The sequence below is a fragment of the Lissotriton helveticus genome, chromosome 9 (genome assembly GCF_964261635.1).
Source record: "Lissotriton helveticus chromosome 9, aLisHel1.1, whole genome shotgun sequence".
NCBI classification, from domain to species: Eukaryota; Metazoa; Chordata; class Amphibia; order Caudata; family Salamandridae; genus Lissotriton; species Lissotriton helveticus.
In genome coordinates this window covers 886,691,352-886,714,820 of record NC_136070.1, presented here as the reverse complement: position 1 = coordinate 886,714,820, position 23,469 = coordinate 886,691,352, and the positions used below count along the sequence as shown (strand labels likewise).

The following is a 23,469-nucleotide window of genomic DNA, read 5'->3' as shown; positions in this document are numbered from 1 at the left end:
CCCGTTTTCTGGCAATCTATAGCATAGAGACGGCTATATATACTACAAGGGGAAAAAGAGCAAGGAAACACGGGGAATCACTCTGGCTTCCTATAACTAATTGGAAATCTAAGCATAATCCTATGACTATATAAGGCTCTTAGATCGCTCCATTCCAGTTGCTTGCTCTGATGCTCTTTGATATATTTCTGTTATTTCTCTTTCCTTTAATGAATCTGTAATGTTTTGCTTTATATGATGTATTGTATAGATTCTGTCTGGCTCTGCCTGTTTTGGGTTCGTAATAAAAAAAAAAAGAAAAAAAAAAAGTATTCCGAAATGGGTGTTAGTGATGAGACATTATTACATTTATCTATTGATGAGATAGTAGAATTAGGAAAGCAAAATGGTATACAGATGAGGGAGAAAATATCTTCTCTTCAAAGAAAAAGGGAACTTTTGGAAAAAACATATGTTCAAAAACATTGTCTTGCCCTATTTTCCCCTGGTATGACAGCGTGTATGTGAACAGTGGAGATATAAGACAAAATCTACTATGGCGCATGAAATGAGTAGGTACTCAGATCTGGCAATTAGATTATCTATATGTCTACTGAAGATTGAACTGGATGCCACAACTGTACCCCGGGGGACCCAACATCCTCAAGTTCACTTTAAAACTACAATCTTTCCTAATGTAGCAGATTACTGAAGGAAAACGTGCATGCTGGCCTGGTGAATGTGCTGTCCTGTTGGAAAACAGAGTCTCGGAGGAACCCAAGCCTGTGAGAGGTGGACGCCCTTTGCCCTAAGCACCTGATTGCTTTCATATCCAGAGAGCGTGTACTTGATGCATGGCAATACTGTTAATTTACCATGTTTATCATTTTTTAGATGTTTTCATAATTTCTACAAAGATGCCCATCAGCCCCTACCAATTACTCTTGCCTGCGTTATTTATAAATGCCGAAGAAATTCAATTCAAATTTGTCTCAGTCACAACTGGCTTGATAAATTCCAGCTTCAATCCCGCATTTTCACTTTGTCCTGATGAAGGTTATAATGTTAGTTAATCTGAAATGCCAGATTCACAACCAACAACATGTATTCCAAAACAAGCTTTAAAAAAACCTTGACAATAACTCAGCTGCCACATTTACCATGGTCTTGTTAAAGCAAATGACCAATGCAGGTCTTCTGAATATGTCTGGGTTAGGTGTCACTGAAAGTTATGTGGCAGAATATTTGCCCAAGGGACCATTGCCTACTCCTAAAAAATTAACCTTAGCCCGTTTGGTCAGCATATCACCATGTCTGGGATTGCCTTTGAATAAAGCTTTTTTTCTTGTTGAAATGCAACCCATTTCCTTAAAAGAAAAAGGGATGTGCTTCAACAATGAAAAATAAAAAATGTTGTTATAATTTTGTTTAAGAGCAGGCAGTGGTCCGTGGGACCTCTGACTGCTCTGAAAAAAATATTTTCCCAACATTCACAAAGAGGAAGGGATCCCATGGGGACCCCTTCCTATTGACAAATACATTACCACAATCTATGAGTTGGTGAAAAAGTGCCAATGTTTTGCAACCACATTTCGGTCACAAAACATTCATACATATCAATGCAATTCGGACTGGATGCCCTAAACACGCCCCTTTTGAATACTTAATCGCAAAACCCAAACTGCGGTTCGGTAACAAGTTACCAAATCTCAATTTGAACTTTGTACATTTCAAAAAAGCATTTTTCTGGTCGCAAATAGGCCGATTCTGTGATTATGTGGCAATTAATGTTTCAGTCATTAATATTTGCCAATTAGGCCAGGTGGTTTTCTTCAGGACTAGTAAGTTATATAGGTCCCTAATTGAGTCATGTCCAAAATTAAACTTTACTGGTGCAGTCTTAGCATGTTTGAGTACACATGAACTCATGCTATTATGTGCATGCCTTACAGTTCAAGATCCATCACAATGATATATTTCCTTGTTCGAACTCTATTGCCCCAAAGAGTCTAAGACATAGACAGACCCTACTGTCACACTTTAAAACAAATAGGGGTACCGCCACTGCTCTTTTCACTCGGGAGACACTTTTACGTCAAGCCTACAGTGCGCATGCGCTGTCTGCAAGACCTGCTGTCATCAATAAAACAACTATATTTCACCTCCTACTTACCATTGCTCCACTCCAGCATCGCTCTTCTTTGGTGCCTCCTGTCTCGTTCTTGCAGCCAATACCTCATTTCCTTTCACAGCTGAGGAGCACTGGTAAAGTACAGTGTACCTACGCTTGTTTAATATATGTTCCTTTCTGCACACTCTTTTTGCTTTCCCACACTTCATATATCAGTATGGCACCCGCTTCTCCCATGACGAGCTTCATTTTGTGGACAGCACAGTTCTAACAATGCTGGTTTATTTTCGTGCAGTTTGAAGTGCCTCAGTACTCAGTTATATGGCTCTTGAATTTGCTTGGTTGGAGATGCGCAACAGAAGTGTTAATTTCCTGTTTTTATAATGTTTCCTGACAACCAAGTTTCCCCTCACTAGAATTATCATGCTGGTGAGGGTGCAGGTGGGGAATTCTGAGAGGAAGCCCAACTGGCCCATAGGCCTGCGCTTTTCTTATCTCCCCGCCTCAGCTCATCATAAAGGCGGGGGAGTTGCGTACCATAGAAGCATGTGAGCCTCACAAATGATGTGCTATAAATAAACAAACGTGCTTGTGCTGCATAATGTGAAAGGTATGCAAAAGAAACAATTGATAGATGGAACGCTGGACAATGCAAACATTCACCGCCAGTCACAAGGATCTGGGTTTAATCCATCATTCTTTTGCTCACCAGCCCACCCCAGTTTGAACGCAGCCATATGCAAATCAGACTTGACCCTGTTCCTTGTGGGAACAGTCCAGCCTGAACTGCCAAGCCAGGTCCTCCCTGAACCGCAAACAAGCATCCTGGGGACAGTTTCAGGGCATCACCCTTCATCAGCTAGACTAGCTTGAATCCAGTGGTGTAGTGAGCACAGGACTCATGTCCAGGCATGCCCTTCCCACTTAGGGCAACATATGCAAAAGAAACAATTGATAGACCGAATGCTGGACAATGCAAACATTCACCCCCAGTCACAAGGATGTGGGTTTAATACATCATTCTTTTTCTCACCACACCACCCCAGTTTAGACCCAGCCATATGCAAATCAGTCTTGACCCTGTTCCTTGTGGGAACAGTCCAGCCCGAACTGCCAAGCCAGGTCCTCCCTGGACCGGAAACAAGCATCCTGGGGCCAGTTTCAGGGCATCACCCTTCATCAGCTAGACTAGCTTGAATCCAGTGGTGTAGTGAGCACGGGACCCACGTCTGGGCATACCCTTCCCACTTAGGGCAACATATGCAAAACAAACAATTGATAGACAGAATGCTGGACAATGCAAACATTCACCCCCAGTCACAAGGATCTGGGTTTAATCCAACATTCTATGTTACATGTGTTGTCACTTTGTACATTTTAATTACAGCCTCGGAGCACTATTTTCTTTAAATTGCTTTATCCTGCCTAACACGCTCTCCCGCCACGCATTTCTTTTTCTATTTGTTTACTTTTGCGGCACCGGGGGAGAATGTTTGCATTGTCACCATTGCATCCATCATTTGTTTGCTGTAACACTTTTCACCCCAAGTGGGTTGGGTATGCCCGGGCGTGTGTCCCTTGCTCACTGTGCTACTGGATTCAAGCTAACCTGGCTGAAGATGGGCGACATACCCTGAAACCAGTCCCAGGATGCTTGTTTCCGGTTCAGGGAGGACCTGGCCTGGCAGTTCGGTCTGGACTGTTCTCATGGGGCACAGGTTCAAGACTGATTTGCATATGGCTGGGTCCAAACTGGGTTGGTGTAGTGGCAAAAGAACAATGGATTTAACCCAGATCTTTTGACAGGGGGAGAATGTTTGCATTGTCAGCATTCCGTCCATCCTTTGTTTGCCGTAAAAAGTCAGAGGAAACCATGCTAAGGATGCCATGTCTAACAAATGGACTATGGGTATTCTGGTTTGGTTGCTGAAGGAGCTAAATATTGCTTGTTTGCTGGAGCACCTGGATGGAGAGGAGTAGAGTGTGAGTGACCTAGTAGGGCTGCTAGAGTGAAGATTAGTTTGATTCTGTACCTATATTCAAGTGTATGTTTGTAGTCAGCTCAACCTGTTGTGAAAGGGGTTGTTAGTGAACGTGAGGGATTTTTTTTTTCCAACAATAGAATGTAGAAACTTGGATGTACTCTTAAATATTTCTTATCCCTGTAGTATTTTTAACAGACAGGCCAGGCAGTACCCCTGCTCCTGTACTGGTTGTTACAGTGAGACCCATGAATAGAGGGAGCCATCCAAATGTGTTGATAGGACATTTACCGGGAAATCCAATCATTACAAGAGAGAGAACTCATTATAACAATGGAATTCAATATGTCTTACATTAGTGAATGTTTATGCTATTGGCATTACTAATAATAACACAAGAAATACTTAGAGAATAAGGGTCAAAGGGATATATAACGACCTGCCACGGTTCTCTTCCCCAAATACTTAAACACAAATACAACCTAAACGGGGGTCTCAAAGAAACACTACCAGATACTCAAGTGAAAAGTAGGAGTTTCTATGGAATCTCTTATCGCAATTGGAAAGAGAAGGAGAAAAGAAAAGTGTAAATGGAGGGACCCTTAGTAAGAGATTGGATTCCCATCAATTACCTTTGGTGATCAGTATCATCAACTGGGTATCTTACCAACCAACCGATATACCTCTTGATCATAGAGGTTATCTACTTGGAATAAATCACAAGTGGGTCGAGAAAGGAGAACCAGAGAGGAGAGAAACAATTTCTATGTTCTTAAGAAAAGTGATCACAAATGGTTTCCCAAGTAACCATGAGAACAGTGCTATTGTGTTAAGGGTCCCTTAATGCTAAAGCGAAACCCTTCATTTCGCCGTTCCTTTGGTTGAAATCGTACAGAGTTTATGTTAACACCATAGACATCGAGTAAATATTAGCATAACAAGGACAGTAAAGATTTGACTACCATCCATTTCATTTAATAATACCGATGCAGTACGAAATTTCCGGTTGAAGTAAAACAGGAGTTTTTTTTAGGGCTATGTAAGAGGACAGGAACTGACTATTGTTAGAACCAGGTTTTCTATCATCCCCCTTTTTTCCTGATTCTTCTCAGAGCGGGGCCTTGTAGTCCTGAGTGAGGTACCAGGCGAGGTGAGGTCCATTCCCCGATCAAGACGGGTGAGCAATAATTTGTGAATGGTATTTCTCACTGGTAAATGGCATATTATGCAGATTGTAATGGTATTGAATACACCACATGACATGATAGAGGCTTTTAGGTCCTATGCACTCTTGGGAATTTTTGGAGAACATGTTTCTTTATTTGTTTTTCAGGTGCATCTGCATCCCTTGAAGCGGGGGGTCTGTATAAAGGTTGTAATCAGTCCAACCAAGATAACCTATAATTTGGTAAAATAATTTTCATTTTAAAGTGGACACCAATTTGGATACATTTTTTCTATTGATGCAGTAGTAAACTATTAATAGAGACAGGTCCTGAAGAAAGCCTCGGGTGATTTTACCCAAATGGCTGACACATGTCGACCTTAATAGAAAGCAGTTATGTGTGAACACTGCTTTTTGCACTGTTTTTATTGAGAATAAGAGATATCTATAATAAAAACTGTTTCTCTCATCAATTCTTTTTTAACCTTGCACTCACTTTTTTCTGCACTGCACTGTTCTCCTGAATACTTGGGAAACCATTTGTGATCACTTTTCTTAAGAACATAGAAATTGTTTCTCTTCTCTCTGGTTCTCATTTCTCGACCCACTTGTGATTTATTCCAAGTAGATAACCTCTATGATCAAGAGGTATATCAGTTGGATGGTAGGATACCCAGATGATGATACTGATCACCAAGGTAATTGATGGGAATCCAATCTCTTACTAAGGGTCCCTCCATTCACACTTTTCTTTTCTCCTTCTCTTTCCAATTGCGATATGAGATTCCATAGTACTCCTACTTTTCACTTGAGTACCTGGTAGTGTTTCTTTGAGACCCCTGGTTCAGGTTGTATTTGTGTTTAAGTATTTGGGGAAGAGAACCGTGTAAGGTCGTTATATATCCCTTTGACCCTTATTCTCTAAGTGTTTCTTGAGTTATTAATAGTAATGCCAATAGCTTAAACGTTCACTAATGTAAGACCTATTGAATTGCATTGTTATAATGAGTTCTCTCTCTTGTAATGATTGGATTTCCCTGTAAATGTCCCATCAACACATTTGGATGGCTCCCCTATTCGTGGGTCTCACTGTAACAACCAGTACAGGAGCAGGGGCACTACCCGGCCTGTCTGTTAAAAATACTACAGGGATCAGAAATACTTATGAGTACATCCAAGTGTCCAAATTCTATTGTTGGAAATAAAATCCCTCAAGTTCACTAACAACCCCTTTCACAACAGGTTGCGCTGACTACAAACCTACACTTGAATATAGGTACAGAATCAAACTAATCCTCACTTTAGCAGCCCTACTAGGTCACTCACACTCTACTCCTATCCATCCTGGTGCTCCAGCAAACAAGCGGTATTTAGCTCCTTCAGCAACCAAACCAGAATACCCATAGTCCATTTGTTAGACCTGGCATCCATGGCGTAGTTTCCTCTGACTTTTTACGGCAAACAAGTGATGGACGGAATACTGACAATGCAATCATTTTCCCACCGTCAAAACATCTGGGTTAAATCCATTGTTCTTTTGCCCACTACGCCAACCCAGTTTGGACGCAGCCATATGCAAATCAGTCTTGAACCTGTGCCCCATGGGAACAGTCCAGACCGAACTGCCAGGCCAGGTCCTCCCTGGACTGGAAACAAGCATCCTGGGACCGGTTAGGGTATGTCACCCTTCTTCAGCTAAGACAGCTTGAATCCAGTGGCACAGTGAGCAAGGGACCCACATCTGGGCATACCCATACCACTTAGGGTGAAAAGTGTTACAGCAAACAAATGATGGACGGAAAGCTAACAAAACAGACATTTTCCCACCGTCAAAAGATCTGGGTTAAATCCATTGTTCTTTTGCCCACTACGCCAACCCAGTTTGGACGCAGCCATATGCAAATCAGTCTTGAACTTGTGCCCATGGGAACAGTCCAGACCGAACTGCCAGGCCAGGTCCTCCCTGGACTGGAAACAAGCATCCTGGGACCGGTTAGGGTATGTCACCCTTCTTCAGCCAAGACAGCTTGAATCCAGTGGCATAGTGAGCAAGAGACCCACATCTGGGTATACCCATCCCACTTAGGGTGAAAAGTGTTACAGCAAACAAATGATGGACGGAATGCTGATAATGCAAACATTCTCCCCCAGTTAAAAGATCTAGGTTAAACCCATTGTTCTTTTGCCCACTAGGCCACCCCAGTTTGGACCCAGCCATATGCAAATCAGTCTTAACCATGTGCCCCATTGGAGCAGTCCAGACCGAACTGCGAGGCCAGATCCTCCCTGGACCGCAAACAAGCATCCTGGGACCGGTTTCAGGGTATGTCACCCTTCTTCAGCCAGGCTAGCTTGAATCCAGTGGCAGAGTGAGCAAGGGACCCAAGTCTGGGCATACTCATCCCACTTAGGGTGAAAAGTGTTACAACAAATAAATGATGGATGGAATGCTGACAATGCAAACATTCTCCCCCAGTCAAAAGTTATGGGTTAAATCCATTGTTATTTTGCCCACTACGCCACCCCAGTTTGGACCCAGCCATATGCAAATCAGTCTTGACCCTGTGACCCATGGGAACAGTCCATCCCAAACTGCCAGGCAAGGTCCTCCCTGGACCGGAAACAAGCATCCTGGAACCGCTTTCAGGGTATGTCACCCTTCTACATCTAGGCTAGCTTGAATCCATTGGCACAGTGAGCAAGGGACCCACTTCTGGGCATACCCATCCCACTTAGGGTGAGAAGTGTTATAGCAAACAAATGATGGATGGAATGCTGACAATGCAAACATTCTCCCCCAGTCAAAAGATCTGGGTTAAATCCATAGTTCTTCTGCTCACTACACCACCCCAGTTTGGACCCAGCCAATTGCAAATCAGTCTTGACCCTGCGCCCCATGGGAAAAGTCCAGGCCGAACTGCCAGGCCAGGTCCTCCCTGGACCGGAAACAAGCATCCTGGGACAGGTTTCAGGGTATGTCACCCTTCTTCAGCCAGGCTAGCTAGAAACCAGTGGATTTTTGCCTCTAACTCCTATATTATTGACACTGTGCTGGATTTCGTTTATGCTGGTTTAGGTGCTCCGGGCACTTTGTCACTGCTGATCAGTGCCAGAGTGCAAGTGCTCCCTGTGTAAATTGTTATTTTGATTGGTTATCCATAATTGGTATATTTGTTTTACCAGTAGGTCCCTAGTAAAGTGCCCTAAGTGTCCCAGGGCTGGTAATTCAACTGCCACTAGTGGGCCTGCAACACTGATTGTACCACCCACATGAGTAGCCCCAAAGAGATGTCTCAGGCATGCCACCACAGTGCCTGTGTGCAGTTTGCTAACTGCCATGTTGACCTGGCCAGTGTAGCCACTTGCCAGGCCTGACCCTTCCATTTTCTTGGACAAAGGACACCCCTATGGTCGTCCCAAGGTAAAATAATGAGGACAAAAAAAAGCTCCCCCTTTTTTCGCACATTTATTTGTCTTGTATATAGTGTACTGTCCATATCGCCAATCATTATATGTCACTTTCTTCACCACAGTCACTTATTCCTTACTGCAATTGAATTTGTAAATTGTGACAGCCATTAGTATTTGATATTTATTTTTGAATATATTATTGAATTCTAATTTTGGTGTGTGTTATTTTCTTTCACAAATCATTGGTATATGTGTTGTAAATAAGTCTTTGCTCCTTAAGTACTCTAAGCAATTGAAAATCCAGACAGAACCAATATTTTTACTTAATAATTATACCCAGGTTCTGAGGGACACCGGGTCGCCCCATTTTTTTTATCAAGGTACCCCCCTGGGCAGGGTGCAGTGTATGTGAAAGGTAAGACATGTACTAGTGTGAGTAACATGCCCTGATAGTGAAATGCTGCCAATTTAGTTTTTCACTATTGAAAGGCTATCTTACCCATAGGACACAATGGGGAATGCTGTGTAACATGTTTACCTGCATATCTTCCTACAAGAGTGAGATAGAAAATTGGAGTCTGGTATCCCTGAACTCAGAATTTAATAACACATATTTTAGGAGGGATGGTTTTTAAATTCTATGTTTGAAAATAGCACTTTTAGAAAGGGGCTGTTTTCTTGTTCAACCTTTCTGTGTGCCACTGCCTGTTTGTGGATTGACTGTCTGGTTTGAGAGTGACAGGGGCTGGGGTGGCTCCAGGAGTCTGGGTGAGTCAGCACTAGGCTGAATAGACCTATCTGTATTTGGAGTGGTAGGAGAAGTAGCACCTAGGCCTGAATAGGGCTATGTCTGCCTTCCACAATGCTGGCTCCACCTCCTGTGGTGTGTCTGATGACTCTGACCCACACTGACAAAGGAAGAAGTTGTGCACTGGCAGAGTGCACCCAGAACTGGTTTGGACTGGGTCCAGGACCCCTCACACATAGCGAACAAAGACATTTGGGGTATAAATATGAGAGCTGAAACCCCTGAAAGTTAGACTACTTTGTGAGAAAGAGGAATCCCTGCTAAAGAAGATCAGCTGAAGAGACTTAGGCGAAATTCTGCCCTTGCTGTGTATCTGGGGTTGGCCTGCAGTTTGCTGTTTCTACCGAGGAGAGGACCAAGGGACTTTGTTGTGTGCTGTGTCCCCTGCTTGAAGAAGGACTTTGCAGTGTGCTGTGTCCATCTGCAGAAAAGTTTCCAAGGGCCTGAGAGAAGAGCTGGCCTCCTGTTTCTGAAGTCACAGGCACAAAAGGACTTGACAAGTGTGCTAGCGAGAGAACTGACTTAAGACTTGTATTGTAGACTGTAGTTCATTGCTTCAATTTCCCTGATACCTAGAGCAGTTACTTGCTTCTTCAGCCTTTTCCCCACTGACACGGATTGTGGTTCTGTTGTGCATACCTCATTGTACCACAGATGCGAATCACCCACCCCCCTGCCAGTTGTCCCTAGGAGTTTATGTATCATTTGATCAGCACATAAAGGCCATTAGTGTGGTATTGTAGCACTCCACTATGATTACAAGCGGACCCAGCATGTTTACATCTTGTCCTACGTGAGTGCAGTTCGAGGTCTGGATGTGATCTGGTTGTGGTGAAATTGTCACTGCTTGTATTCATACTAGAATTTCTTTGGTTTGAAAACAAACTGGGTATGCCTCATGCAATATCTATTCAAAATAGCCTAATACAGGACTCCTAAGTTGGATACTCTACAGCTGCTTGGAACACTTCTTTATGGCTGTGGTACAGAAACAAAGACATGAAGACTACATGATGGCTTGCACAAATGATGGCCTGTTGGTAACAACTGGCAAATATTAGTGGGTTGTGTTAAAGCCAAATCAGTAACTTGGTTAATCCCCCCCACCCCGAATTATGTGTACGGGTACAAAAACAGGTTAATCTGCTAGTATTGAGTAGGGATGGGCAGAACTTGTGGGGTGTCTGTGTAATTCTGCGAAGGTATATGAAAACTCAGCAAGATTCCGCTGAGTTCTGCAAACTGACAATCAGGCACTTCATATTGATTGTTAGCACCAGGAACTCATTCTGCACTGAAAAATCAACACTAACAGCACCACACGACGAGATGCTTCTTTTGAGGTCTCGCTTAGGCAGCGCATGCCCTGTCTCTTAAGACACGCTCTATCTACTAAATGGGCATTCAGCACTCCCATTGAGTGTGATAGGATTCATCAGAAGCACAAGAATTAACCATTCTTTTAATTGGTCAAAAGCTTACATTTGTCAATTTGCTCTTTGTGTCACAGCCTGGAGGCTATCCCTGTTACATGTATTAGTTCACAATGGACAGTATAAGTTAATGTTGCACATTACTTTTTCTTTTGACCCTACTTCTTATGTTAATTGCCTGCTCCTAGCTCAACGTACACCTGCTTTTCATTCACCCAGAGTGGCGTGTTGCCTTTAGCCCCCACGTCCTCATGCTGTTCAAGTTATAAATTCCCGGCGTCTCTAGTTGTCCAGGTTTTCCTGCTCAAAGTGCGCCCACGTCCTGTTTTTAACTCACCGTGTCAGCTTTCCATTCAGCGGGTGTCGGTATCATGTTGCCTTTAGCTCTTCTCCCTTTGACCACCGTCTGGCTCCTGGGCAGTTGAGACCTGAGGCAATATCATGTTGCGCAATCCCTCCTGCTTTACCGTTAAGTGTGTCCGTGCCTCGGGCAAGCTGACCTCTGTGCATGTACCATGTAAGCCATTGCACTCTCCTTCGTGTTAACTTGGGCTGCTTCACCAACGGGTTAAGCGACTCGTTTTCTATGTATAGAGGCATCACGATACATTTAAATTCAACAGAAGTTCACAACAAAATCCTATAGTGATCAATAGTGCTCAGCTCAGGCCTCCAAAGTTACTTGTGTGATAACTTTGCCAGTTTCTTCAATGACAATCTCAAAAATTGAGCTCTCTCTGAACGTTACCTGCTGCCTAACACCCCCCCCCCAGAAATAGCTCGCTCGCTGATACATAAGCTATCACACCCAAGCATCACCCAAACAACTGGAAATCCTTCAATACCACCTCTGTTGTTGAGATCGCAAAAATGATTTCCAGCTCCACTCCCTTATCTCGCGTCTTGGACCCCATTCCTGCCCAGCTGGTCAAAAAGCTAGACCATGACCAATGCTGTCTACTCATACTCTTGGACCTATCGGCAGCCTTCGATACAGGTTAACCACAAATTACTCATTAAGGCACTGCATTCTCAAATATCAACATGCCCTTCCACCTTTATGTGGACAACACCCAGATCTATCTCGAAACTTCCTCCATTGATGATATTCAAAGACCAAACAACACTCTAAGAAGTCCAACACTGGCTAACATTCAACCACCTGAAACTCAATCAAGACAAGGAGCAGAACCACCAAGTCACAGAATGGCTAAAAGCCATAGATGCTCTTAACTGCAATCTCACCCTGACCGACTCTGTAAAATCACAGGGAATCACTCCGGACCCAAAATTAGACATGGCCATCAAGAACTCCGCTAAGAGCGCCTTCCTCAACCTTAAACTGCTCAGCAAAATAAAATCCTTCATCCCTTCCAGCGATCTCAAACAAGCCACTCAATCCCTGGTGCTGTCCAGACTGGACTATGGGAGTGCAACCCTCACAGGAACAGCAACATCTTGCTTAGCTCCTTTTAGATCAACACTTAATGCAATGGCCAGAATGGTCACTGGAGTGAAGAAATTTGAACACATTTCGCCGGCACTCCGAGAACTAAAACGGCTCCCAATCGAAATGCGAGCCAACTTCAGAACTGCTTGTCTTGCGCACAAAGCTCTGCACACTGGGAAACCCACCTACCAGGCTGCCAAACTCAAGAAAGCCAGCCAGACAAGGAGCCTCAGGAGCACCAACATTCTAATCCTCATCCCCCACCCCCAAAAAACTCACAAACAAAAAATCTCATCTCGATTCTTGTCCGATAATGCACCCAAATCTTGAACTCCATCCCAGTCCATATCAGGACTAACCCCTTTGTAAAATTCAAAAGGCAGCTCAAAGACCTCTTCCTCAACCATTCCCTTTAGAATAGTTAGCTGCCGCCCGAATGCAGACTCTTGTCCATTGAACACTCAGCCACCTTAATATTAAGACTTCTACCTCACCCATCTTCTGACTCGTTTCTATGCCCCCTCCTCCCTGAAATGGTCTCCTCTTGAGTCAATGTATATAGCACCCCTATACTCTGTGATCTCCTGCTATTCAATGTGTATTCCAATCTGAGACTTTCGGCTCACCACGAGTCAACATGTATACTACTGTTATTTTCTTTGTGATTTACCCTCCACTTATGTTGTAAAGCGCTCCAATACCTTCGTGTCTGGCTAGCGCTATATAAAACTCCTAAATAAATAAATAATACCCCCAGTTTCCCTGACTTCCATGCTGGAAGTTTTGACCTGCCTTGAGGTGCATGTAACTGTGTGTGAGGCCCTTGCTGCTGGGAGTTGGAAGTGCGACTTAACGAGGGAGAAGCGTGATGCTGCCGCAGCAGCCGCTGTCACATCACCAAGGAAGCGTCTCACCGCTGTTCGCCGTCGCATCACCGGAAAAGTGTGCCGCCGGACCGTCACATCCCTAAGGAAGCACTTTGCCGCTGATCGCCATCGCGTCCCTGGAGAAGGGTGTCGCAGGGCCTGTCGCAGCTTAAGAAACCACCAATTTCGCCGCACAGCTGTCGGGCATCCACACATCGCATCCACATTGTTGCATCACAGCAGAGACGCCATTTTAGTGCATCGCACCGGATCATCGCAACGCATCGAGGTGGTATCTTGGCGCAACGAAACCGGAGCGCAGGAAGAGTCGACGCAACGCCTTCTCTGTGACCCTTTTGTTTGTTCTGTGTTACGCATCTAAGGTCAGAGAAAAGTGTCGCATTTACCCATCTACTTTTACAACAACCCTTTTTAAAGACATTCTACTGAGTACCTGTATGTTGGATTTTTGTAGTTTTTGGCTTGATTAGATTAGATAAAGATATTTTATTTTTGTAAACTGGTGTGGTGTCCATTTGTGGTGCTTTCAGGGGTTATCTAAAGTGTGTATCCCCATTACCCTAACTAGAAGCAAGGGTCTCTATATGAACAAAGGTACCTACCTCTGCCAACTAGAGACCCCCAGTTCTAGCACCATTCATTTAACCTCATCCTTACAGCACATTTCCTCATAGTGCTCTAAATCTGGGACTATCTGCTGATTTAGAATAATTCACATCTGTTTCATAATTTACTTCAAACGATCGTCCCCTAAGGGCACCTTAGACTTAACTCTACCTCAGGCCCAATCAGTATCCTGCAAGTTATTCATTGTATCATCTAATGGGGCTCCAGATACTGCTCTATATCAGGTCGTTAATAGCCAATACCAGTTCTATACATCCCTGAGCCTTTTAGGAGCATCAGATTACAGAGAAATGCTGATCATCTGACAGCCTGGATAAGGAACATCTTCAGGCACTTATCTTAACTTTAGTGGGCAGCACGTATCTTGGACACTAGATGCAAATCTGAACTTGTTGAGAGCCTCTTCTTTTTGCTCAACACGGTTACTCAGCTCTGCGCAGGCTTCCCTAGTGTGCATTAGGTATGGGCCGAAAATTCGTTCCGCTCGCGGAATTGCGGATTTTCCGCAATTTCTCAATCCGCGAATCTTGCGCAATTTCAGCAAAATCCGCGAATCCGCGAGCGGGACGAATTTTGTTCAGGAAGCACTTACAGGGTTACAGCAGGTGCCCAAGTTGAAGCTAATTTCTTTGTAACAGTTTACAAAAGGGTTACAAAGAAATTAACTTCAACTTCGGCACCTGCTGTAACCCTGTAAGTGCTTCCTGAGGGGCGCCTCGTTGCCTACTTGCAACTATTCTCTGACCCAGCTCTGACCCCCGAAGCAGGGTCAGAAAATAGTTACAATTAGGCAACGAGGCTCCTGTCACAAAAATTAAACCTCAGCAGGAAGCACTTACAGATATAAATCAAGCAGGTGCTCGAGTTGAAGCTCAAATTCAGTAACGCATTATTATTACGCATTATTATTATAATCAGCCCAAGAATCTAGTGAGCACGGTTGATGCTAGGCAGGTGTGCTTCCTCCCCAAATCTACCGTCTACAAATAGCTGTAATCCGTGATGGAGGTCTAGGCATCCACGAGTTTCTCGAGCGCAATCTCCCTGTACTTCCAGTGACCAGGAGGCTGCTTTCTCCTCATCTGCTGCGCTGATCGGTCTCTGACCTTTATAAACAAGAGGCATGTGAACTCGCACAGAAGCCCGGCCCCACACACACTAGGCTATGCAACCTCTTCCCGCCCTTTCCCCCACTGTGATGGACAGCTCACTCGAGGGACCTCGGCGCCTGTGGGCGCGGTGGCAAAGTTACAGACACACGGGGTCACTGGAGACAACTCTTCTGCAGCTGTAGTGTAGGTAAAGCGCGATACATTTACCCAACGAGGTAGCACTTACTGCTTTCTCCTCATCTGCTGCGCTGATCGGTCTCTGACCTTTATAAACAAGAGGCATGTGAACACGCACAGAAGCCCGGCCCCACACACACTAGGCTATGCAACCTCTTCCCGCCCTTTCCCCCACTGTGATGGACAGCTCACTCGAGGGACCTCGGCGCCTATGGGCGCGGTGGAAAAGTTACAGACACACGGGGTCACTGGAGACAACTCTTCTGCAGCTGTAGTGTAGGAAAAGCACGATACATTTACCCAACGAGGTAGCACTTACTGCTGATCGGTCTCTGATAGGGTGACCAACCGTCCGTAAATTTCACGGACCGTCCGTAATTTGGACCTCACGTCCGTTGTCCGTGAGGATCCTTTTTACGGACACCTTTTGTCCGTAATTTTGGGCATCACAGGGAGCAGCTCTGCTCCCTGTGAGAAGCCTTAGCCCCTTTGTTGCTGGCGCCTCGCACTCATCCTTGAGCACAAGGGCAGCCCCACCCGCCCTTTGTCATTCTGTCTGGGCTAATTGCCCCATACAGAATGACAATGGGGCAGTCTGGGGTGTGACAGCATGGGTTGATAAAAGGTAAAACGCCTGTGCTGCAATGTTGGAAAATAGTTTACATAAAGAAGCCTGTGAAACAAGCTAAAAAGAACGAGTTACCGTTCTTTCACTGTCTCGTCATTTTAGAACTGAAGTATTTTCAATGTTATATTCAGCAAAGCCATGGTTGCTGCTCTTTTATTTTAAGCAAATAACAACCATTGACAAAGCCAATAGTCCTGGCTTGTTGTTGGTGTAATGATACTTGCTGTATTATATAGCTGGATGCAATGACAGAAAATACATAATACTAGTCGCGCTGAACATTATACTAAGCACAGATTTTTAGCCTAGGTGTTTTAAACCACGCCCTTAATTACATCGAACACTGCCTTTGAAGAGACCCCCCCAGTATTTTTACACCACTTAAAGCCCTAGAAACAACACCATGTCACAGTCACCTTACATCCTGGGACTGTGCATCACCCATGACTCATGACTTCTAGTTTTCAGATTCCCTACGTGCAGGGGCATAGTGAACCCCCACCCCACCCCACCCCTTGCTTTAGGAACTACAGCATGGGTGAAGTTCTTGATGGGCCTCTTCTGTCTGCAACTCTGCAGACAAAGGCTCAGCTCATAATGTGAAAAGGCGGGTGAGTAAATAAGTGAAGGAATATGTGAATAGCTGGATGGATTAGTGAAAGAATGAATGGGTGAATTAAAGGGTGAATGAATAGATAATGAAAGAAAGGATGGATGGATGAGTGAATGAGTGGAAGTATGGATGAGAGAAAAGGTAAATAGATGGACATATGGGTGGAAGGGTAGATGGATGGGTAAAAGGGTGCATAGGTGTGTGAATGGATGGATGAGTGAAAGGGTAGATCATGGGTGAGTGAATGGGTGGATGGATGAGTGAAATGATGGATGGATTGATGAATTGATAAGTGAAAGGGTGGATGTAAGGATTGATAAGTGAGTGAAATGGTGTAGATGGACAAAAGGATGAATAGATGAGTGAAGAAGTGAAAGGGTGGATGGATGAGAGAACAGATGGATGAGTAATACGGTCAATGGATGGATTCATGAAAGGATGAGTAGATGGGTGGATGGAAGGATGGATGGATAACTGAAAGGGGGATGGAGAGAAAAAGGGAGGATGAATGACTAAAAGGGCGAATGGGTGGAAGAATTAGTTACTGGGTGGGTGGCTGAGTAAGTGAAAGGATGGCTGGATGGGCGAAAGGGTAAATGGCTGGACAGATGAGTGAATAGATGGATGGGTAGAAGAGTGGATGGATGATTGTACGGATGGATGGGGTGAAAGGGTGGGTGGATGAATAATGGATGGTTGAGGGAAAGGGTGGATGGAGGGATGGATGATCAAAATGATGGATGGAAGGAACATGGTGGATAGGTTTGCAAATGGTTGAATATGTTTAGATATCGATGGGCACAGATGGAAGGACAGAATGAATGGTGAAAGAATGAATGATATTTAAAAGAATGATTACACCTTGTAGCACCCATTATCTTAAGTAACATTTCCTATACATTCATTTCACATTTATATGAGTCATTGTCTGACACCCTGCCTTACATACTTGGGATGAGTAACACTATAAAAGAAATTAAATACACATGAGAGATGGTCTATGTGAAGATGAGGGGCACAGTTGGAGGGTGGTAGCAAGGCCGGACTGGCCAACCGGGCATCAGGTGTTTCCCTGGGAGGCTGGAAAGGGGGGTGAGCGGTTTTGTTACTTGGGGCTGGTACTGCAAAGTTCCTTGTATATCCAGTAGTTTTCAATCAACAATAAAAGGGGCCTCACTTATATTCAGGTGTGGTTCACCATCGTCTGGTGACTAATGTACCTGCTGGAGTGAGATGCAAGTTTTGAATCGTCTAAGGTAGCAAGCAGCGGCCATACTGAAAAAAACGTGTAGTGCACGATTGTCTCAACCTCATATAAACTTATTTTGATTTGCACTTAAGTGGTTATCTATTTACGTATATACTATTGCACGACCTCCTCTGATGCGTCTGTAAAACTTACCTTTTGTCCCGAAGTTTTGTCCTGAATTTTGACCTTTTGTCCAGAATTTTTGTCCTGAATTTTGACACTGTGTTCTGAATTTTTACATTTGCCGTCCTGAATTTGCATCCATGCCAGTTGGTCACCCTAGTCTCTGACCTTTATAAACAAGTGTAGGAACAGCACGATACATTTACCCAACGAGGTAGCACTTACTGCTTTCTCCTCATCTGCGGCGCTGATCGGTCTCTGACCTTTATAAACAAGAGGCATGTGAACTCACACAGAAGCCCGGCCCCACACACACTAGGCTATGCACCCTCTTCCCGCCCTTTCCCCCACTGCGATGGACAGCTCACTCGAGGGACCTCGGCGCCTATGGGCGCGGTGGCAAAGTTACAGACACACGGGGTCACTGCAGACGACTCTTCTGCAGCTGTAGTGTAGGAAAAGCACGATACATTTACCCAACGAGGTAGCACTTACTGCTTTCTCCTCATCTGCTGCGCTGATCGGTCTCTGACCTTTATAAACAAGAGGCATGTGAACTCGCTCAGAAGCCCGGCCCCACACACACTACACTATGCAACCTCTTCCCGCCCTTTCCCTCACTGTGTTGGACAGCTCACTCGATGGACTTCGGCGCCTATGGGCGTGGTGGCAAATTTACAAACACACGGGGTCACTGGAGACAACTCTTCTAGGCCTTTACGCAGCTGTAGTGTAGGAAAAGCACGATAAATTTACCCAACGAGGTAGCACTTACTGATTAGTTAGTAGAAAGTACTCCAGTTGAGTATAGTGCAATTGCAAAAATATCCGAGATTTCGTGGGGAAATCCGCGAATTCGCAGAATTTTTTGCGAATCATGAATTCGCCCATACTTAGTGTGCATATAGACAGAACCCCTTAACAGTACCTCCTCAGCTAAACTGCGGGGAAATCATTCGAGGGTCCAGCTTGCTCCAAGGGCTTAGGGCAAAAAGCTCTGCTCTGCTAAATTTGGCTGCATTTTGCAGACTGGCATGTTTAGGTTCCAACTTTTTTTAATGAAAATGTGTCTTCTTTAGAATATAAAGGCCTCTGATTTGGCAACAGAAATGTCTCTCTTGATTTTTCAAATATACTGGTTGGGGCACAAGATTGAGATTGGTGTGGTGTGCGATACATTTTTGGGGACATTTATTTAGCTATAATTAAAGTCACGTGTGATCACATTTTTCAGGGAGGGAGACCCAAACCCACTCAAAAAGAACAAGGGTTCTGTGTGGGGTTTCTGAGTGTACAGGAAGAATGGCACCAGTGCTGGTAGTGGTAGGTATACGAAGTAGGGAAATAATATTGGACGGTGCTACAAGTCAGAGGAGACCCCAGGAAACTTCTGCAGAGAATGGCCAGGGGCCACTCCGTAAATACAACAGAAGTCTTGTGCACACGTTCTATCAAATGTGTGTGAGAGTCATCAATGATGCAAAGCAGAGTAAAATCGAATGAAACAAGGTAGACCCATATGTATGGTTTCTTTCCAAATGCAGTGTATTAACTCTTCCTATCTGGAAGAGTGACATCAACGAAAAACAAACAACCAGCCGACACGTGTTTCGTCAAGCGGGCACTGGGCCCGTGACTTTTCAGGGCTGTATAATTCCAATGGTATAGGGTTTTCATTGCCGGTGATAGTTCTGACCCGGCAATTATGGGTATGCGGGAGGTACCATGAACGATAATCCTGGTACTGAGTGAGGATCAGCGGGTACGACCGTCTTCACGTCGAGCTGGGTTGGTGCCTAGAAACGAGACCGGTAGTGTCTCAGGCCGAAGTAGGACAGTAAGAATGCTAGAATTATCAGACAAAAATATGGTAATTGTACAGTTTTCTACTCCAAGGCGAACTACTCTAAAACATACTGATTCCATTCTCATTTGACAGTGTTTTTATGTCGACAGAATGTGGTCTAATATGTTATTAGTTTCTTGCCAAAAAAGTATAAGTAAGAGACTCAAACCTGAAGAGAACGGAATGAAGTTCTCATTCTTCTTGAAAGCTCCGGCTTCATCCAGGAAGTGGCCAGGGTCGAACTTTCTTGGGTTATGAAACGATTCAGGGTCTTTGAGGGCTGTGGTAAGCAAGGGGAACACCGTGGTGTCCTGAAAACAGAAGATAACAACATGAACAGACACACTAAATTGGCAGCGAGACTATCGAGTTAAACGAGGGGAAGACGCAGGTACCTGCATATGAACCAGATTTAACAAATCCAATAGGTTTGGCTTGCATTTTGAGTCCAGACTAAAACATTAAACATAATGTTGTGGTGAAAAAACAAAAAATGGATTGCTCTCTGCATACAATGCATCCATAAGAAAAATAATGTATTTTGTGATGGTTCTTTATACTTTTAAAATGTAAAATTGTTACTCATACACTGTATTGCAAGCAATGTATAGGATATAGCATAATAAAGCATATCAACAGCATGGGGTGAGAGAGAAGTACTCCTCCGGGAGGCCAAGCCCACTCTATTTATATTTTAAAGAGTTCTAAATAAGGAGCCATGTAGACAGCTGCACTGTGAGGACAGATCGGAAAAGTGATACTTCTTCATTTTGGGCGGGTGTCCCATTAGCAAAGCTTAACCCCATATGAGAGCCTATGCAGTCTAAGAACAAATAAATGAGGTGCCATACAAGCCAAGCAACGCCGAATACTGTGTTATGTGAGCAATGTAATGGAAGGAGCCAGCAATCCAATGAGGTGTCTGTAATCCACCCACATTGTTTTTTAACTCTGTTCATGGAGGTGGGACAACTTAATAGTAAATTAGGGCGTAGCTACCAGAAGAGCTAGCAGGGCGCAGCTACCAGAGGAGCAGCAAGCACAATGCACCAGGGCCCCTAGGTGTGATCTGGGAGAAGACACAACTACAACAGCTCCTTGAGTCAGTAGAGGCCAGCTAAATAATCATGACTTTAAATGTTGTTTTTATATTGTCACATTTGCTGTGCGTTCAAAGACAGATATAATGTCAGTCTAGCCTTCTGCCAAATTACTGATTATTATTTTAACATGGAGACTGGTGTTTCTTTGGCTTACTCCAAAGTGTGTGGATTTTGTAAAGTGAACTCTGTGAAAATCTTGCTGGTGTGAAAGGAACTTCTATAGAACGTTGTTTTCTTCTAACACACAAAAAACATTAAATAGCTGTAAATAGACTGTACGAATATTTCAAAATCAATATCAAGGAAAGTCAAATGAAGTGCTTTTTTTCCAATTCTAAAGTGTGATGGTGGAAACAAAGGCTTAATAAAGTCAAAAGAAATCAACACAATTTACTTGGTGATGTGCAAATGACAAATATTCACTGACACATATTTTTGCTTGCGCTATATAGTTTTACCACTAAAATTGTCTATGCAAAAGCAGTGCTCCTTTCAACTGAAAATGGGCTGTCTGTAAACTACAGAGGCTATCACACCATGCTTTATTAATAAGTTTGTGACAGTGTGCTCCTAAATGCAACACCAGCAACATACTACATCCTTACTGTTCTTCCGCTGAATGGGTGTGGCTTATTTGCAACACTTGTTCTTTGTGTGATGCTTGGATTCTTCAGTATCCTAATGAGTTCAGTAATGTTAACATTGATGTGTTGGACTTAGCCCTTCTTGCAGAGTTCTCCCCAAACCTTTTACCTCCCTCCTGTATTGTTCTGAATTTCTTTTTGTTGGCTTTTGACTCCTGGTACTTTACCACTGCTAAAGTGCATATACTCTCTCCCTAAAATGAAATGGTACATTGGTTTCTCCGTGATTGGCATATTTGATTTACTGGTAGGTCCCTAGTACAGAGTACCATGTATGCCCAGGGCCTGAAAATCAAATGCAACTAGTGGGACTGCGGCTCTAATTGTGACACCCATAACCTTGCAAACATGTCTCAGACCTGCCACTGCAGTGTCAGTGTTTGCAGCTTTACACTGCCATGTCGACCTGGCAAGTGTACCAACTTGCAAGGCCCAAGCCTTCCCTTTTATTACATGTAAGGCACCCTTAAGGTAGGCACAGGGTAGCCCCATAGGCAGAGTGCAGTGTATTTTAAAGGTAGGCCATGTACTGTTCTGCTTTACATGTCCTAGTAGTGAAATACTGCTAATTTCGTTTTTTTACTATAGCAAGGACTGTCTCTCCCATATGTTAGCATTGCAGCTGCTTTATAACTTCCAACAAGAGTATATGCCAATTGGGAGCTGATATAAATTAGAGTTTAATGCCTCTGGACTCACAATTTACAAATACATCTTTTAGGGAAATTGGTTTCTAAATTGCAGGTCTGAAAATACCACTTTTAGAAAGTTGGAATTTTCTTACTTTAACCATTCTGTGCCACTGGCTGCCTCTGAATACACGTCAGGGTCAGGATGACAGTTGGGCTGTTTGTGCATTCACTCTAGACAGTCACTCAAAGGGAGAAGAGATGTGCCCTCCATATCCTGATGGCCCATCACCAGGCTTATGGATCTTCCTGAGCTAGAGTGGTGGGAGGAAGTGACACTGACACCTGAGTAGGGCTGTGTCTGTCCTCACACACATAAGTCTCCACCCACTCTAGAGTGTCTGGAGCCAGGGCAAGGAACGGCAGGGTCTTGTGAACTACAAATACTTTTCTTTGAAGTTTTCCTACTTCAAAGGCGGAAATGGGTATAAGTACTGGACTGGTGACACCATGTACTCAGAACACTTCTGGCCTGAGGACATTCTACGAGGAAAAAGAGCTGGACTGCCATTTTGCTGTTTGATGTGCTGTGTTGGCCTGCTGCGTCTGTCCTGGAAGTGAAAGTACTGGACTTTGCTTTCTACATCCTGCTTCAAGGTTCTTCAAGGGCTTGAGTTGAGCTTGCCTCCTGTTAAGAAGTCTCAGGCCATCAAAGACTTCACCTGCCAGTACCTGGCTCTTCTGCTGAGAGCCCTGACTTGCCAAGTGATGCCAAATCCAGTTCCTGCACAACCACAGAGGCAACCCACCAACCTGAACCAGGGGTAGTAAATTGATATTCCGAACAACAGTTCAGGAGACAAATAATAAATCACAGTGTCAAAAACAATGAATTTCAATTTATAAAAAGAAATCAGAAAACGGAGAGAAGAGAAGAAGAAAAATAAAAATAAAAGAAGGGGAGACACAGAATAAAAACTGTCAACAAAGGATTAAAAAAGTTATCACAAATTTATTATAAATAGTGCGCTCAGAGGAATAAGGGCTGGTTAATACAACAATACATAACATACAAACACAACCAAACATGTGGCAAACAATAAATATGTTCCAAAAACGGGTACAACATATACAAAACTCATGTGTCCACTAATATTTATGAGCCACAAATACGTCGACGGCGTTTCAACCGCTGTTAGAAGTTGCGGTCATCATCAGGACAGGAATAATTCATAGAGCGTCAAAATTATTTAAAATCCAAGCCGGAGCTATCATGTTCTAATCACGTGTGCTTACAGAAATTGCAAGGTTGAATTATTAAAAGGTGATTGTAATTCCAATTAACTTGAATAATTCGTATAAAATATACTTGAAGTTAGAAGAAAATAGAACTCAATCCTCCTTCGGGGGCTTTTCAATCAGGAGCCCGTCTTAACGACCAGCAGCAGGTCTGGAAAATCCTGCTAGCGTAG

The 23,469-nt window shown here is 43.9% G+C and overlaps 1 protein-coding gene across 1 annotated transcript in view; it reads right to left on the bottom strand.

Annotated features, from left to right (window-relative positions):
• Positions 1-23,469, bottom strand: part of LOC144781956 (cytochrome P450 2G1-like) — a 288,870-nt gene that overhangs the window by 8,653 nt on the left and 256,748 nt on the right. The window contains exon 8 of the mRNA XM_078661046.1: positions 19,791-19,932. Coding sequence (XP_078517172.1) covers positions 19,791-19,932 — 142 coding nt within the window. The remainder of the gene's footprint in view (positions 1-19,790; positions 19,933-23,469) is intronic.